The sequence below is a fragment of the Panulirus ornatus genome, chromosome 11, assembly GCF_036320965.1.
Source record: "Panulirus ornatus isolate Po-2019 chromosome 11, ASM3632096v1, whole genome shotgun sequence".
NCBI lineage: Eukaryota > Metazoa > Arthropoda > Malacostraca > Decapoda > Palinuridae > Panulirus > Panulirus ornatus.
This window is the reverse complement of record NC_092234.1, coordinates 51,317,814-51,331,680: the sequence shown is the minus strand read 5'-3', so window position 1 is coordinate 51,331,680 and position 13,867 is coordinate 51,317,814. Positions and strand designations below refer to the sequence as shown.

Sequence of the window (13,867 nt, the reverse complement as noted above, 5' to 3'; positions counted from 1 at the left end):
TGTGGAAGTGGCAAGGTTCCCAAAGTATTTTGTGTCCATTTTTTTGGGTCCAAGAATGAGGTGTTGCAGGAAGCAAGCTGAATTTTCATCTAGTTATAGTCGTTCTCAATTAGGTTAAGGTGTGAAGAGTTCCCAAGTCACCCTAGCAGTCAATTTTTTTTTCTAATAACCAGTTCATTACTCTAATAGTTATATGCAGGAGGCATTATCATACTGGCTAGCACCCTCCCCTTCCTTGACTGCACCCGCTTGAAGGAACTTTCATCAGATAACATCACCTTACTCCACTGCTGTTTACTGCAGTCTTTGTATCTTTTTGCAAATATGAGTCATTTGCATTTAATTTCCTTTCTAAGCAGGGGTTAGGCAGTTGGCTTTTGGAAGGGAATGTGAAGATTGTTTTACAAGCGATGTTGCATGATTCTTTGAGAGACATTTCCTAAAATTTTGATGGCTTTTCTTGAGTTTATAGCTGAAATGCGGGATTGCTTCCATACTTCTCGTCTTAGAAGGTTATTTGTAGATCTAGAAGTCTTTCTTGGGGGATAGGTTTTGGTGGTGGGATAACATTGTCAAGGAGGCCACAAGTACGAGCAATTGGCTGCCAGATTGTTTGCTGAGAAATCTTGCATATGCCTGCATTTTCTTGTTTCCAGGCAAGAATTCAGGCATTTATCCTCCTTAGAGAGGTAAGAACCAACCATCTTGAAGCACAGATGGAAGACATACAGCACCCAGAAGTGACATTTCCAAAATAAATTGGCAGCCAGGAGCAGAAAAGAAAGAACATCCTTTCATAAAGATCGCTTGAGGCACTCTGAGTCAAGTTGCTGGTGCTTACACTATTAGAAACTAGTCTCAGGGACCAGATGTATGATAGTTCAATTTGAGAGCCTCATATGCTTGTGTATCAGCTTTGAAAATATACATTTTCACGTTTGATGTTTGATCCATGTGCTCACAATTCATCCTCACCATACTCGATCATGAGGAACACATGGTCATAGATGTACTGATTAATGCTCCATTCTTTGCACTCTTCATGATTTTCTCTGCAGTATCATGAACAGTCTGTAAAGTCACTAAGTCCAAGGGCATGCTTGATATCTGCTTTTCGCTCACATCTCTTGTAATGGTTAAGCACATGCATCTTAACCTTATGCTTCACAGTACCACTGATACCAAGAGATGATACAAGGGAAAAACATGAGCAACATACAGGATACTGCAGCACAAAATCATGTAGCACTTTATGACTATAAATTTTATCCACTCCATGCATATGTGTGCTCTTCACACAGCCTTAACATCCCCACACCACCACACTGCCTGCCCAGTAATGTTCATGTTTTTCCAAACCTAAGCCCACTTAAAAAAAAAAAGGTGTAAATGGACCATGTGCGTTATTCTAATAATGGCATAAATCAAATATGCATTCGCCCAAAGTATATGACTTGGCAGAGGAAGAAGGAGCTGTGAAGACATTTTGAGCGAGCTCTGGTTGGTTCATGAATTTCAGAAAACACTACAGTTACCACATTAAGATAAATGGTGAGGCTGCTTCTTCTGGTGTTGTTGCTGCCAATAATTTCCCTGGAACCCTCAAGCCATTATTGAGGAAGGCAGTTATTCTCCTAAGCAGATTTGTCATATGGAAAGAGACTGGATTATTTTGGAAGAGAATGCCTTTAAGAACACACATTTCCTGTGAAGAGAAGACTGTACCAGGATTCAAAGGTACTAAGGATTGCCTCACACTGCTTGTGGGGGATAATGCCAAAGGTGATAGGAAGGAACACCAGTAGGAGGTGGTAGCATAAGAAGGGGAGGTCAAGTAAGTGTATTTTTTCACAAGCAGGATGTAATGAGGTTAGGTGGAGCATTTTTACTACATTGCTCTTGCTGTTGCTATATTTGATAAGGATGACCTAAACAGAGAATGCAGTTCATAGGTGATCTGAAATGTCCTTAGCTGACAGGAAGTGCTATAAAGAAATCCACCATGAAATGACAATGAAGGCTGAATAGACAACACTAGATTTCCTTTTAAAGAAAAGGCACACTAATAAGGAGGACCAGCCTTCATCATTTAGCAACATAATAGCTGAACTCACTCACCCAACACCACCACCACCATCTGCATCAGCTGACCCAGATGACCTGCTTCCTCAGTAACTCCTACACTCACCTCATCCCTTTCCATTAGCACCAACAAGCAATTCAGGAAGAGCAGTAAACATAAGAGTTGTAATTAGATTTATTTTCTGCTTTCATTTACTAAAATTCATTGTACAGTATGTGTATTTTAGTATTTCACATTTCCTTGTGTGTATAAGCTGTAGTTTGTCTTTAGTATACTAGTCAGTACTGTCGTGTTGATAACAAAACTGCATAATATCCACTTCTTACATTGCTTGCATTACACATTTTGTATTTACCCAACCATTTTGGAGAACATAATCATCACGTAAATCGAGAGGTGCTAATATATTGTAAATAAAGTGTTATTACCTGGAAATCTAATCCTGTTGGATTTATGTAGAGGACTGTAAAGAAATTAATTGACCTTTAGCAGAACAAGGAATGGCTGACCATATAGCATGATGCACAAGGAGGATGGGCACATCTTTAAGGCAGCCGGGGATCATCCTATGGGTTGTGCGGTTGAACTAACAAGATTTTCACCTGACCTGCTACCCTTACATAACACAATGAATGTGCCAACACAAGAATAACATATAGTGCTTTGTCCTGGTCAAAAGGAACATGCTAAAAGAGACCCACAAGAAAGGCCACTTGGGATTTGCTTTGGAAGACAGTGCTGCTAACCTCAATTTCTGGAAAGAAATTATTTTCACATATGAAAAGACCTTTTCAACTGTAGAAGAAGGAGCAAAACTGTTGAAGGCCAAACAATGCAAAGTGTAAAAATAAACACATCCAACAACAAGCAGTGGACAAGTCAGTATGCCATTATGGAGGAGGATATGAGCACACAGGCCAGGAGAGCTGGTAGAAACAGATGGCTTGTTAATGAGTGTACAGTCGTTTATAATCCTACCCAGACCATCCCTGTGCCTGAAAACAATCATTTTGGTTGAGGGCAGATGCCATATTCACACCAGCAAACTTGTTAAGGATTGATTTTGTGCCCATGTAACTACTAATGTGCTAGAGTGGTTGACAAAAAGATGTGATCAGAATCTTAGTAAATATCTTTGGGTTGTTATGTACAGGGAATGGAAAGCAGATCATATAGGCAAACAGACAATTGTACAAACAGTACAGGGTGTGTGGGAGGTGATTCACCATTGCCAAGAAGTGTGTACAAACCTGGTAAAATCAGTTCCCAGTAGGGTAAAAACTATGATTGATGCTGGTGGGGCTTGGACATCCTATTAATTAATTTGAAATAAAGTGTCATGACCTAGATTGTTTCAATGTTTTGTGTGTCCTATAAATGTATTATAATAGCCTGTAGAAATAAGTATGATTACATGAGCATAATTACATAAGCATATAACCACAGTTGTAAAACTCTTCGATGTATCTGATAGCGTATTGACCAAGACATATTCATGGGCTACCTGGGGTCAAGCCCACATGCAATGGAATCCTGTTCTTAGCAGTCGGCCTACAATTAATCCAGCTGTTCATCCTCCCTTCAGGGCTGGTCCATAAATAGGGCACCTGGGTGAAGTTAGGATATATATAAGCATGCAAGGAATTGAGTGAAATGGAATGATGTGGTATACTGGGGTTGACATACTGTCAGTGGACTGAACCAGGGCATGTGAAATGTCTAAGATAAACCATGGAAAGGTCTGTAGGGTCTGGATGTGGATATGGAGCTGTGGTTTCGGTGCATTACACATTATAGCTTTAGACTGAGTGTGAATGAATGGGGCCTTTTTTATCTGTTTTCCTAGAGCTGCCATGCTGAAGCAGGGGGTAACGATGCTGTTTCCTGTGGGACGGGTAGCACTGGGAATGGATGAAGGCATGCAAGTATGAATATGTACATGTGTAAATATATATATGGCACTTCTTGTTTTCTCCACCTCAGACAATCTTTCATCACTCATTCTCTCAATATGTCCAAACCATTTCAACACACGCTCTTCTGCTCTCTCAGCCACACTCTTTTTATTACCACACATCTCTCTTACCCCTTCATTACTTACTCAGTCAAACCTCCTCACACCATATATTGTCCTCAAACATTTCGTTTCCAACACATCCACCCTCCTCCGTACAACCCTATCCATAGCCCGTGCCTCACAACCACGAAATATTGTTGGAACCACTATTCCTTCAAACATCCCCATTTTGCTCTCCGAGATAGCATTCTCTCTTTCCACACATTCTTCATGGCTCCCAGACCCTCCATCTCTTCCCTCCACCCTATGACTCACTTCCACTTCCATGGTTCCATTCGCTGCTAAGTCCACACCCATGTATCTGAAACACTTCACTTCCTCCAATTTTTATCCATTCAAACTTACATCCCAGCTAACTTGTCCCTCAACCTTGTTGAACCTGATATCCTTGCTCTTATTAACATTTACTCTCAACTTTCTCCTTTCACACACTTCCAAACTCAGTCACCAACTTCTGCAGTTTCTTACTCAAATCAGCCTCCAGTGCTGTATCCTTGATAAAAGCTTCTCACTGCTTCTAGCAGGTTTCTTCCCACACTTTTTTCACTGAAGACCTTCCACAAAGCATCCCTTTCAGCCTTGTCATATTCCTTTTCCAGATCCATGAATGTTACATATAAATCCATCTGTTTTTCTAAGTATTTTTCACACACATTCTTCAAAGCAAACTCCTGATCCACACATCCTCTACCACTTCTGAAACCACACTACTCCCCAATCTTATGATATGTAGGTTTGCGGCAGGGGTGTGTGATGTCTCCATGGTTGTTTAATTTGTTTATGGATGGGGTTGTAAGGGAGGTAAATGCAAGAGTCCTGGAAAGAGGGGCAAGTATGAAGTCTGTTGGGGATGAGAGAGCTTGGGAAGTGAGTCAATTGTTGTTCGCTGATGATACAGCGCTGGTGGCTGATTCATGTGAGAAACTGCAGAAGCTGGTGACTGAGTTTGGTAAAGTGTGTGGAAGAAGAAAGTTGAGAGTAAATGTGAATAAGAGCAAGGTTATTAGGTACAGTAGGGGTGAGGGTCAAGTCAATTGGGAGGTGAGTTTGAATGGAGAAAAACTGGAGGAAGTGAAGTGTTTTAGATATCTGGGAGTGGATCTGTCAGCGGATGGAACCATGGAAGCGGAAGTGGATCATAGGGTGGGGGAGGGGGCGAAAATTTTGGGAGCCTTGAAAAATGTGTGGAAGTCGAGAACATTATCTCGGAAAGCAAAAATGGGTATGTTTGAGGGAATAGTGGTTCCAACAATGCTGTATGGTTGCGAGGCGTGGGCTATGGATAGAGATGTGCGCAGGAGGATGGATGTGCTGGAAATGAGATGTTTGAGGACAATGTGTGGTGTGAGGTGGTTTGATCGAGTAAGTAACGTAAGGGTAAGAGAGATGTGTGGAAATAAAAAGAGCGTGGTTGAGAGAGCAGAAGAGGGTGTTTTGAAATGGTTTGGGCACATGGAGAGAATGAGTGAGGAGAGATTGACCAAGAGGATATATGTGTCGGAGGTGGAGGGAACGAGGAGAAGAGGGAGACCAAATTGGAGGTGGAAAGATGGAGTGAAAAAGATTTTGTGTGATCGGGGCCTGAACATGCAGGAGGGTGAAAGGAGGGCAAGAAATAGAGTGAATTGGAGTCATGTGGTATACAGGGGTTGACGTGCTGTCAGTGGATTGAAGCAAGGCATGTGAAGCGTCTGGGGTAAACCATGGAAAGCTGTGTAGGTATGTATATTTGCGTGTGTGGACGTGTGTATGTACATGTGTATGGGGGGGGGGGCCATTTCTTTCGTCTGTTTCCTTGCGCTACCTCGCAAACGCGGGAGACAGCGACAAAGTATAAAAAAAAAAAAAAAAAAAAAAAAAAAAAAAAAAAAAAACATGCCTTCACCCTCTCAATCAATACCCTTCCATAGAAGTTTCCAAGAATACTCAACAAACTTATGCCTCTGTAGTTTGAAAACTCACCTTTATCCCCTTTGCCTTTGTACAGTGGCACTATGCATGCATTCCACCAATCCTCAGGCACTTCCCCATGATCCATACGTACATTGAACATCCTAATCATCCAATCAACAAAACAGTCATCTGCTTTCGTAATATATGTACAGGGGTCCCTGAGTTAAAAATGGGTTAGATTCCTGGACCTTGTTCATAAATCGATCTGTTCTTAAGTCAGAGAATATAAAGCAATGCAGAAGAACAGACACCTTTACCTGACTGTGATAAAGTATGAAGTATTGTATTCCAAAGCCATTATAGTTAATAGAACATCATATAAAGCAACTTTTAATGAAAAGAGATGCAATTCTGCAGTTTGTAAGTAGGAGAAATTGCCTTTATGTTGGATTAGGAATTATGTATCTTTTTCAAGCTTGTTCATAGGTCAGACATTCACAGGTAGGAAACCCCCTGATCATATATAGTGTTTATGAAATGGCTTTGATTAGGGTACTCAGTTGTCTGTGGGATCTCAACTTTAAAAAGAAATTACGGATACTTTGCTCACTGTTCTGTGCAACAAAGAAAGAGGTATGCTTTGATGAAATCTACACTGATCATGAAACAGGAGTGATATATATATATATATATTACAAAACTAAGGAGCTACATGTTTTCAAAATTCCTCCTGTGAAGTGATTTATGAAGAGTGTGAAAATGATAATGCATGACTTGTTTATGCTACCATAATTCTGATTTCCTACAGAAAATATTACCCGGTAATGAGCATGGGAGAAATTCAAAGGTCGCTGGGATCGAGATGATAAATCTCTTGCCAGCAGTGTTTCCTAGTAATTGCAAGAATTTTATTTCCAAGTGAATATACTACACATCTAGCTTCTTTTAACTATACTTTTTGAGAATGCTCACTCACTTTCTTCCTTACTGACTCACTCACTATCTCTCCCCTCCACCTCCTCAGTGACAAAATTCATCAGCATGTGTATGTTGTAGGTATTATGTTACCAGTATATTGCATTGATGATGAAGGCTCACAGTAAAGTAATGTAGAAATGAATAAGTACTGAATCACTACAGGTGAAGCTAATGGCCACAGTAACTTTGTTAGTAGTGCAGAGGGTTAATAATGATATGCAAAATTAAGATACGAAAAGGGAGTGTTTAAAAACAATAAATGTGTGGGAAAGGTTAAATCATGGTAAAGCACAAGCAGTGGCAGGGGAGGTCAGGAAGGGGGGGGAATAGAGGGGGATTCCAGCATCTAAGGAACATCAAGTGTAAAATATATAAAATTATAAAATTAAAAAGGCATGGCAGAGGTCTACAGCCACCAGGACAATGTGGGCAAAGTCTGTTGATAAGGTAAACAAGGTTGATAATTGTGCTGGTATCAAGTACATAAATGGTATCATCTTGCTGGAAGACAAAAACAGTATAGAACTATTGTTGTATTATAGAAAATGGAGTGACTTTTGAAAATGTTGAATCTTCATTGCCTCAGATAATTGATGGCAGATGAAAATAAGATAGGTTAGTAACAGCAAAAACTAAATGAAATTGAGTTCAAAATTTTATTTCCAGATGGTGAACAGGCAGCAACCGATGTATTTCTGAACCTTACCACCAGACAGCACTGTTGTAGCTGGATATGAGTAGGGAGGAACTTTGGATTGTCAGTGTATGAGGCACCATAATCAGAATTCATTGCTATCCTCATACTCTCTCATTTTCAGACAGTAAAAATGACTTAAGCATCTGTATCAGTTACAACCCTCTTCCCCTTGCTTTCCATAATTGTTATGGAAAAAAGACATTTTGGTGATCAAAGCCTTAAACATGATATTTTTGTTTAGCAGCTTATTTTGTACCCTCTGGCCTATATCAGCATGAAATTAAAGCATACTTTTTACATAATAGTTAATAGATAGTTGACAAATAAAACATTATCATAATCAAAGTCAAAATTTGAATGACTCCAGTTGAATGGCTACTCACTCACTGCATAATTAGTTGATTAGTTATAAACACACCCTAGATGCTGCACATGTTACAGAAGGTAACCCTTGAATGATTCTGACCTGTAATACTCATAAGAGGATATAAAACATGCTTATGAATATTGCAAGGTGACATGACATCTGTCACTCACCAACAAATAAAAATCCAGAATCATACATCATACACGTGGACTTTGAATGAAGAAACTTGAGCACAAAAACTTGAAGTACAAACAATAATCATTTTACAAAAAGCTGCTTGCAACATAAACCTCTGGCATATGGTAGTATATCAGAGGATAGATACTTTCATACTGAATATATTTCTAAGATATAACATATTCCCAATCACCAGTCCTTTTTCAGCACATAAATCTACAGGCTCTTCACCTTTTCCATTACCTGGTTTAAAAAGCGAGATATACATAAGTATACGTATGTAAGTAGGAGAGATGGCCAGAGAGCGTTATTGGATTACGTGTTAATTGACAGGCACGCGAAAGAGAGACTTTTGGATGTTAATGTGCTGAGAGGTGCAACTGGAGGGATGTCTGATCATTATCTTGTGGAGGCTAAGGTGAAGATTTGTATGGGTTTTCAGAAAAGAAGAGTGAATGTTGGGGTGAAGAGGGTGGTGAGAGTGAGCGAGCTTGGGAAGGAGACTTGTGTGAGGAAGTACCAGGAGAGACTGAGTACAGAATGGAAAAAGGTGAGAACAATGGAAGTAAGGGGAGTGGGGGAGGAATGGGATGTATTTATGGAATCGGTGATGGATTGCACAAAAGATGCTTGTGGCATGAAAAGAGTGGGAGGTGGGTTGATTAGAAAGGGTAGTGAGTGGTGGGATGAAGAAGTAAGATTATTAGTGAAAGAGAGGAGAGAAGCATTTGGACGATTTTTGCAGGGAAAAAATGCAATTGAGTGGGAGATGTATAAAAGAAAGAGACAGGAGGTCAAGAGAAAGGTGCAAGAGGTGAAAAAGAGGGCAAATGAGAGTTGGGGTGAGAGAGTATCATTAAATTTTAGGGAGAATAAAAAGATGTTCTGGAAGGAGGTAAATAAAGTGCGTAAGACAAGGGAGCAAATGGGAACTTCAGTGAAGGGCGCAAATGGGGAGGTGATAACAAGTAGTGGTGATGTGAGAAAGAGATGGAGTGAGTATTTTGAAGGTTTGTTGAATGTGTTTGATGATAGAGTGGCAGATATAGGGTGTTTTGGTCGAGGTGGTGTGCAAAGTGAGAGGGTTAGGGAAAATGATTTGGTAAACAGAGAAGAGGTAGTAAAAGCTTTGCGGAAGATGAAAGCCGGCAAGGCAGCAGGTTTGGATGGTATTGCAGTGGAATTTATTAAAAAAGGGGGTGACTGTATTACTGACTGGTTGGTAAGGTTGTTTAATATATGTATGACTCATGGTGAGGTGCCTGAAGATTGGCGGAATGCGTGCATAGTGCCATTGTACAAAGGCAAAGGGGATAAGAGTGAGTGCTCAAATTTCAGAGGTATAAGTTTGTTGAGTATTCCTGGTAAATTATATGGGAGGGTATTGATTGAGAGGGTGAAGGCATGTACAGAGCATCAGATTGGGGAAGAGCAGTGTGGTTTCAGAAGTGGTAGAGGATGTGTGGATCAGGTGTTTGCTTTGAAGAATGTATATGAGAAATACTTAGAAAAGCAAATGGATTTGTATGTAGCATTTATGGATCTGGAGAAGGCATATGATAGAGTTGATAGAGATGCTCTGTGGAAGGTATTAAGAATATATGGTGTGGGAGGCAAGTTGTTAGAAGCAGTGAAAAGTTTTTATCGAGGATGTAAGGCATGTGTATGTGTAGGAAGAGAGGAAAGTGATTGGTTCTCAGTGAATGTAGGTTTGCGGCAGGGGTGTGTGGTGTCTCCAAGGTTGTTTAATTTGTTTATGGATGGGGTTGTTAGGGAGGTGAATGCAAGAGTTTTGGAAAGAGGGGCAAGTATGAAGTCTGTTGTGGATGAGAGAGCTTGGGAAGTGAGTCAGTTGTTGTTCGCTGATGATACAGCGCTGGTGGCTGATTCATGTGAGAAACTGCAGAAGCTGGTGACTGAGTTTGGTAAAGTGTGTGAAAGAAGAAAGTTAAGAGTAAATGTGAATAAGAGCAAGGTTATTAGGTACAGTAGGGTTGAGGGTCAAGTCAATTGGGAGGTAAGTTTGAATGGAGAAAAACTGGAGGAAGTAAAGTGTTTTAGATATCTGGGAGTGGATCTGGCAGCGGATGGAACCATGGAAGCGGAAGTGGATCATAGGGTGGGGGAGGGGGCGAAAATCCTGGGAGCCTTGAAGAATGTGTGGAAGTCGAGAACATTATCTCGGAAAGCAAAAATGGGTATGTTTGGAGGAATAGTGGTTCCAACAATTTTGTATGGTTGCGAGGCGTGGGCTATGGATAGAGTTGTGCGCAGGAGGGTGGATGTGCTGGAAATGAGATGTTTGAGGACAATGTGTGGTGTGAGGTGGTTTGATCAAGTAAGTAACGTAAGGGTAAGAGAGATGTGTGGAAATAAAAAGAGCGTGGTTGAGAGAGCAGAAGAGGGTGTTTTGAAATGGTTTGGGCACATGGAGAGCATGAGTGAGGAAAGATTGACCAAGAGGATATATGTGTCGGAGGTGGAGGGAACGAGGAGAAGTGGGAGACCAAATTGGAGGTGGAAAGATGGAGTAAAAAAGATTTTGTGTGATCGGGGCCTGAACATGCAGGAGGGTGAAAGGAGGGCAAGGAATAGAGTGAATTGGATCGATGTGGTATACCGGGGTTGACGTGCTGTCAGTGGATTGAATCAGGGCATGTGAAGCGTCTGGGGTAAACCATGGAAAGCTGTGTAGGTATGTATATTTGCGTTGTGTGGACGTGTATGTATATGCATGTGTATGGGGGTGGGTTGGGCCATTTCTTTCATCTGTTTCCTTGCGCTACCTCGCAAACGCGGGAGACAGTGACAAAGCAAAAAAAAAAAAAAAAAAAAACATTCACTTGTAAATCAGTAAAATCACCCCTGAAATATGGAGTTAGAAAATAACTTCCCATGAAGTCACTCAGCTGGGCATCTGTATACTAGCACTGAAAGAGTTACGCAGAGGTGGCAGTGCACGAAAGTTTAATGGGCTCTCAAGGATGTTGTTCAAATTGTTTTAGTTGAGAGAAAAGTTTGTCTGAAGCCATGGGGTAAATCTAATCATCACGAATGGGAATAACTCTGAAGTGATATATACTCAGTTGACTCAGTAGGTTTCTGCTACTTTAAGTGTTCAAAATTCTTGCTTATAGCATGATTTTATCATTTTTTTAGTTTATCTTCAGTTCTTTAAAACTGGATGTTTTTTATTGGCTTTAGAATTTTCTATTTTGTTTAAGTTTATGTGATTGTTATGTCATTAAACCTTTTACTTTATAAAAATTTGTTTTGCATCTAGCAAGCTAGACATTGAAAGGATTGATTCAAAATTTGTTTTGCATCTAGCAAGCTAGACATTGAAAGGATTGATTCATAAGATTAAAAGGGAAGGATTCTGGTAGTGAATGACTACATGATCTTTATTGTGTCAAAGTATTAAAGGTAGATGAAAATGAGATAGTTCTGTGATAGAACAAAAACTTAATGAACCCGCCTACACGGTACATAAGGATGAGGAGTTACAAAAATGCCCATTTGCAGGTTTATCTTTGTTTTCTTTTTAACTGAATTGGATGTAGATTGATAATGCAAGTATTTCAGATTATCTTTTAAGTTCTAGTAAAGGTGTTAAGTAAAGCCAAGAATATTTATGATCACCATCAAAAGATAAGGTGGCTCATGCCCCATAGAAAAATTACTTAAATGACTATTGAAAGATTGTAGGTGATTCAGAGGTTGTAAAGGCACTAGATTTTATTTTATTTGTTTTAGTGATATAATAAACCTTTAGATTTCAATTCTTGACATTTATGAGATTCACATTTATGAGCTCATAGTCTATAAGTGTTGTCTCGCTCCCTTATGGTGTAGACTTCATGTCTTACCTACAGTGCTTTTTGTTTATGCATTTGCTTACCTCTGAATATTCTTTCATGTAAGGACCTTACATGTATATTTTCTTTCTTGTACCTACAGTGCTTTTTGTTTATACATTTGCTTACCTCGAAATACTCTTTCATGTAGATACCTTACTTGTATGTTTTCTTTCCTATTCATACCTATCATCCTTTTACAGGTGGTCTTGGCCCAAATGGCTTCATGGGCAAACCTGGTCGAGATGGGCAAAAGGGTCGAAAGGGCATGATTGGTGAATCTGGCCGACCTGGTTCATCTGGGCAGCCTGGTGCAAGGGGTTTTAGGGGCAACCAGGGTTCTGATGGTCCGCCTGGATTACAAGGACGACCAGGTTTGTATTGCTTCTGATATTTCAGTTTTCTCTGTCTTGTATATTCAAGTTTATTCAGTTATATACAGTATGAATCAAGTGCCACTCATCTCATCTCAAGTTTTCATAAAGTGTTAGGATGAATGAGTGGTTTGGAATATATGTGGAATTGTGTCAGGGCTCAGTAAAGTCATTGTGGGTTTTCTCATGTTTTTAACAAGTGGCACCTGTGTGAGACGAAAGTTATATTAGATGATTTTGGGATACATCTGAACCATGGTAGAACTGAACAGAAACTAGTAGCAAATTGAATTGAGTATAGACAAATGTACAGTAATGCATTTAACATGTAATTCATTGTATTTTGATGAAAGAAGTGTTATGAATGATTCATGATATTTTTAAGAATATTTCTTAACCGCACTCTTTTTATTACCACACATCTTCTTACCTGATCAAACCACCTCACACAACATATTGTCCTAAAACATTTCATTTCCAATATATCCAACCTCCTCCGCACAGCCTTATCTATAGCTCTTTCTTTGCATTCATGTATTGTTAGGACTACTATTCCTTCAAACACTCATTTTTGCCCTCCCAAATAATGTTCTCTTTTTCACACATTCCTTAGCACTCCCAGAACCTTTGCCCTCTCCCCCATCCTATGACTCACTTCCATTCACTAACAAGTCCACTCCCAGATATCTAAAACACTTCCCTTCCTCCAATTTTTCTCCATTCAGACTCACTTTATTAACTTTCACTCCCAACTTTCTCCTTTCACAAACTCTTCCAAACTCAGTCACCAACTTCTGCTGTTTCTCACACGAATCTGCCACAAGTGCTCTATAATCAGTAAACAACAGCTGGTACTTCTCAAGCCCTCTTATTCCCACAGACTGCATACTTACCCCCCCTCCAAGACTCATGCATTACCACCCTCACCACCCCATCCATAAACAAATTGACCAAACTATGGTGACATCACGCCACAGACCAACCATTTCTTAGAACCATCACTCCCCTCTCTTCCTGCTTGTACACAAGCCTTACACCTTTGGTAATAGCTTCTCAGTGCTGGTAGTAGCTTTCCCCCCACACCATATATTCTTAAGACTTTCCAAAGGCATCTCTATCAGCCCTACCATATGCTCTTTCCAGATCCATAAATGCCACATACAAATCCATCTGTTTTTCTACATTTTTCTCACACATTCTTGAAAGCAAACACTTGATCCACACATCCTCTAACACTTGTGAAACCACACTGCTCCTCCCCAGTCTGATATTTTTTGAATGCCTTAACCCTCTCAGTTGATACCTTCCCATACTTTATGTATATTTTATTTTATATATCATACTTTGTCGCTGTCTCCCACGTT

The 13,867-nt window shown here is 40.0% G+C and overlaps 1 protein-coding gene across 1 annotated transcript in view; it reads left to right on the top strand.

Annotated features, from left to right (window-relative positions):
* LOC139751519 (uncharacterized) overlaps positions 1-13,867 on the top strand; it is a 302,420-nt gene that overhangs the window by 265,186 nt on the left and 23,367 nt on the right. Inside the window, exon 27 of the mRNA XM_071667018.1 lies at positions 12,333-12,677. Coding sequence (XP_071523119.1) covers positions 12,333-12,520 — 188 coding nt within the window. The 3' untranslated portion in view covers positions 12,521-12,677. The remainder of the gene's footprint in view (positions 1-12,332; positions 12,678-13,867) is intronic.